Source organism: Panicum virgatum, chromosome 3K (genome assembly GCF_016808335.1).
Source record: "Panicum virgatum strain AP13 chromosome 3K, P.virgatum_v5, whole genome shotgun sequence".
NCBI classification, from domain to species: domain Eukaryota; kingdom Viridiplantae; phylum Streptophyta; class Magnoliopsida; order Poales; family Poaceae; genus Panicum; species Panicum virgatum.
In genome coordinates this window covers 47,238,301-47,243,215 of record NC_053138.1, presented here as the reverse complement: position 1 = coordinate 47,243,215, position 4,915 = coordinate 47,238,301, and the positions used below count along the sequence as shown (strand labels likewise).

General features: G+C 51.4%; 1 protein-coding gene across 1 annotated transcript; it reads left to right on the top strand.

The window, feature by feature from the left end:
• The first annotated feature begins 2,662 nt into the window (after window positions 1-2,662).
• LOC120699382 (cucumber peeling cupredoxin-like) lies at window positions 2,663-4,698 on the top strand. The gene is made up of 2 exons (XM_039983358.1): window positions 2,663-3,059; window positions 4,064-4,698. The coding sequence occupies exons 1-2, from the start codon at window positions 2,822-2,824 to the stop codon at window positions 4,534-4,536; spliced, it is 711 nt and encodes a 236-aa protein (XP_039839292.1). The 5' UTR covers window positions 2,663-2,821; the 3' UTR covers window positions 4,537-4,698.
• Window positions 4,699-4,915: the final 217 nt, after the last annotated feature.

Here is a 4,915-nt window from a genome sequence, read left to right as displayed (position 1 = left end):
AAAGAAAACATGTCACTCCTCCATCTTAACCTAGGCGCATGAAAACTGTAGCACTAGCAGCAATTGGAACAACCAAACCAAACAGCAACACCCTTTTCATCACAGACTTCAGCACTGAACCCTTGTTCACGGCTTTCAGAGCTTCATTCTGCACCGTCAGCGCATCGATTTCCTTCTTCTGTTCCTCAAGAGCAGCCTTCAGCTCCATCCTTTCACGCTTCAGAGCCCACACGGTGTCACAGAGGTCGATGAGTAAGCCATGGACGAACACATCAACAGGCCCTTCGTACCATCCCATGAAGTCGCAACCTCCAGAATGCAGATCCAACACGGACGCACATCCATTTAACAGCAAATTGGCAAAATCAACTAAATCCAATCCAAATCTCTCAACTTACCTGAGCATTGTAGCACTTGAAATACCTCCTTCCAGGATTGTCATCGCTCCAGGAGATCCAGAGCGCAGCCCTTGTGCCACAGTGGCAGAAAACGGTCGGCTCATAATCGAACGGCCCTCTCCGGTACGGGATAGGTGAATGCCGGCGCACGCCATTGCCGTTCCTCGAGCCACGACCAGGGCTGGAGCTCACCGAAAGAGACATCCAGCCATGAATCTCGCTAGCTAGGGTTTGGGATGAATGGGGAATGGAGGAAGATGGGGTAGTTCAGCTCTCCCTACCACTAGGGTTTGGGAGGAATGGGGAATGCGAGTGGATAAGAGCGGACGGCGGCGGCGGGATGTATTTGTCGTGGGAGATGACATGTGGGCCTGTGCCACGTCATATAAGCCGCATGGCGTCGACGTGGCGCCAGCTTGGACGAAACAGCCTTCAAACCCACTCAGGGAGGTCATTTGACTGGTTTCGAGACCTCGAGGAGCCAGTTCGGCCGATTTTGTTGTTCAGGGAGGAAACTCGGACTCGGCCAAGAGTTCAGGGGGTAAAAAGGATTTTTTCCAAAAGATAACAAACCTACAATATAGGCCACAAAATTTCTTAATGGGCTGATCGACACCTAAGCTACGGGTTGAAACACCTGAGCCGTGGGCGACAATAGAAATGCAAATTGGGCTGGATTAATCAAACCAGCCCACACGGAGACCTTCAGGTGATAAAACATGGTTCCATCGCTCGGGCGATGTATAGTCGTTCCGCCCGACGTGCGCCCTATTCGGCTAGGCATTTATGATTGAGTTGGAGGTGCAACAAACCACCAGCCAGCCGCTTCTCCCATAAGCCAAATGGGCCGGTGATTTGTCCTCGCTGCTATTGGGAAGCACTTGAATAGAGGGAGAAAGGAAGGAAGCAAGAACACGAGCTCCAAAACTTCAAATCTAAAACCATTCCTTTATACAAAACGGATCAAGGTGAAACTTGAGAAACATGTTCATCTCATCATGGATTGACAGGAGTGAATTCAAAAAAAAAAAAGAACGCACCACGAATTCCTAGAAAGCTTGAGGGAGCTAAAAAACGATTTTGAGGAAATTTCAAATTTGGGCCAAATCTTTTTCTAGAAGCATCTGACGGATACAACGTCTTTATGACTTTGCTTTTCCTTGACGGAAGCTTCACGAGTGCGTCACGTGCCCTCATCTCCACCACCTGGCCGCACTGAACACACCCCTAGTTTTGGGGCCCAATCCAAAAAATATGTCTGCACGATGATTTTGAGGCCCAAACCACCCCAACCCTTCATTTCCGCTTGGACCCCACGTGACCTCCTCAATGGCGACGCGTGTCCAGCCTCCATCAAGCCTTTGACACCTCATCCCTCTTGACTCAACTAACACTGTCTTCCACTATCACTCTTTAGTGCACCACGTGGATCGTCTGCGACTCCACCCATACTTCTTGAGTCACTTGGTCCAAGCCTACTCGCGTCTATCCTTCACTGTCCTTGGACCATCGGCATGAACCTTCGCTTGACCTTCACCGCATCCGTCGACCGCCACGTGACATCTTGACTGCACATCAGAGTCTATAGATATTAAATTCACACCACGTTGTCAATCACTCATTATCCGAGAGTGTTCACCATCGGTCCTCTTGAATTCATCATAGTGGTTCCAAAAACATGTAAATCTTGTAGGAAAAATCGCCACTTGTTTAAGAGGTCGAAGTGATGTTCTTGCATAATTTCCTGTATTCATGCCAAAAATGTATTACTGGTGTGCAAAATCAGAAAATATGTATATACGGTATGACAAGGCAGGTGGGTAGCGTAGCCGCGTGGGCGCCCAACTACTGTCGGTGCGCGCGCCCTGCCTGGTTGGCCGCGCGCTCTACCCTCCGCCCATCTTGCTTCCGCTTTCCAGGCTACCAACGAACCGACCGACAGAGAAGATTTGGAAGACGACGAGAAGAGATGCACGAAACGAGTGTTAGCAAACATGTGTGGACCTGAACACAAAAAATTACGTGCCGAATTAAACTTAACTAATAGTACAGTACTAGGTGTCAAGGAGAAGATCGAGGTGGCCTGTTGCCTGTTGGGACGTCGCATCATCACATCTTTCAGGAAACGACCGGTGTCCTGGCCCTGCAGGCTGCACCAGCAGCGCAGGCCACCGACGGACGCCGCTACTTGCCCCATGGTACGGTGCCACGTCCCTCTCGTTGACGCTCCCGCTCATGTGCGGCACACTGCATCAATGTGCGGCCGCACGAGCCGGTCGCGCACAAATTAAAATCCCTGCTCCCCCGCCACCCCCCCCCCCCCCCCCCCCCCCCCCGTTCCCAAGAACACTCCGGCGGCTCCCCACCGACAGCGCTCGATCGAGCTAAGCTTGGTCGCCCGGCCGCGTGCAAAAGATCTATCCATGGCGCGGCTCCCGCGACTGCCCGCCGCGGCGGCCTTCGCCGTGGCCGTCCTCCTCTCGGCCGCCGCGCTGCCGGCGGCGCGGGCCGCGTCGCCGGCGGCGGACGACGCGCCCGAGTACCGGAACCACACCGTGGGCGGCGCCGACGGCTGGTTCTTCGACGCCAGGACCAACGCCACCTCCGGAAACTACTCCGGTTGGGCCAACGGCGAGACGTTCTACCTCGGTGACTACCTCAGTACGTCGTCCTTCTCTCCTTTCTTGCCTGCCTTGCCTCCTCTCCAAATCATATATTGCCGTTTCGATTGGTTGGGTACAACCCTGCTGCTTAATTTGTCTTTCTTCAGTGTGCACTGCGATTTGTTCAGTCTTTACTCTTTAGTGAGTACTGAGTACTACTCCCATGCTCTTGATAGCCTGAAACTTGCGATGTGCCATGGGGGCAATGAAGGGTAATTAAGTAGCATTTCTAGGTGGAAGAATAGGTTCATCTTAATGCCTTAATTTCCTATTTCAAGTAAATGTGATGATGGAAAACTTGATGATCTTCACCAATTTGTCTTCAGAAAGTTGCAGTTCGGCTTCAAATTGGTACAAGGTTACTTGGCCAATGTTGAGTGATGCTGTACTTAGCACCGCAGTTGTTGGTCCAGCTAGAATCTTGGACTCCTGACTCCATCCACCGACAGACTCGTAATTGCGGATCAATTTAGCAGTAAAAAACTACTAGGAGATTAGAATTCAGATCCAGATCTAAGCACCAGCCAGGTCAAAATCGAGAAGCTGTCATGCCACATGCGCCAGCCAATGCACCGCCCCAAATGGGAATCCTGTGCTGCACGTGCTGACACATCGAATTATATTGAAAGATTCTTTTTGTTTGTTTGTTTGTTTGTTTGTTTGTAAATCATCTACTTCAAAGCTCCAACTGGATTGCCATGAAGTCGAATCAAATATCTCATTGAAAACAGCTAAGGAAAATCATGTGTGCCGTTTTCTCTTGAGCAGAGAGAGGATCCTGCCACCGTACAATTAAGTAGCAAATTGCTGCGTGAACTCATGGTATCTGAATTCGATGCAAACTGCACAAACATTGTACTACCATTTGCTATAAACATGAATTAGTAGCTAATCCAAAGACCTTGCATTCAGTTGAACCTGCTTATATTAGACTAGAACAAGAACAGTGGAAAATCGAACCCAAGCTGACCATTGTTTTGCCCATGATTTCGCCATTACCAGTATTCAAGACGAACGACAACTCGTCGGTGGTGCACACCACCAACGCCACCACCTACGACCTCTGCGACCCCTCCGACGACCTGTCTCCGGTCACCTACATCTACGGCGGCGGCGGCGGCCTCGAGGAGAACACCATCCCGGTCCCTCTCGTCGAGGAGGGCGCCAACTACTTCTTCTCCGACGCCGACGGCGGCGCGCAGTGCCAGCAGGGGATGCGCTTCGAGGTCAAGGTCGAGCACGGCCAGGGCCTGCCGCCGTCGCTGAAGAACCCGCCCCCGGCGCCCAAGGAGCGCGTCCTCGCGCCGCCACCGGCCGGGACGGCCTTCTCGGGCACAGGCGGGGTCGAGCCAGGGGACGGCGCCGGGGACAACGGCGGCGCGGGCAGGAGCGGCGCGTGCAGAGCGGCGGCGGCCGGCGGCCGGTTCTTAGGGGCGGCTGTCGCTGTGGCGCTGGCGGCTCTGGTTGCTGCCTGATCGAGTGGACTTGGTGGGGTCGCGATGTCAGAGATAGGAGTTCTGCCATTGGTTGTTTGGATTTCTGTATTTAATTTTATTTATTTGACCTTACTATTTTGGTGGGCGATATATTGTCATTGTTTTACTAGTTTTATTTATTTTTCTCCTTTTGCAATCATATTCATTGCATGCTGAATGCTACACAAAGACGGGCCCTTCTATTCCGCGAACGCTGGCTAGAAAGGCTGCTAGCGAGCGATCTCGGACACCACGCAAGTTTCCTTTTCTGGATCTGAACCTTTACTCCTCGACAGCTATACAGTTTTGAAAATTTATAACTTATGTACATAATTTTTAAATATAATTTTTCAAACAAACTCTAAAAAGGAATATTTTT

Coding starts and splice junctions, on each gene's coding strand:
- LOC120699382 (XM_039983358.1), top strand. CDS start 2,822: ATGGCGCGGCTCCCGCGACTGCCCGCCGCGGCGGCCTTCGCCGTGGCC. Junction 3,060..4,063: donor CTACCTCGGTGACTACCTCA/GTACGTCGTCCT, acceptor CGCCATTACCAG/TATTCAAGACGAACGACAAC.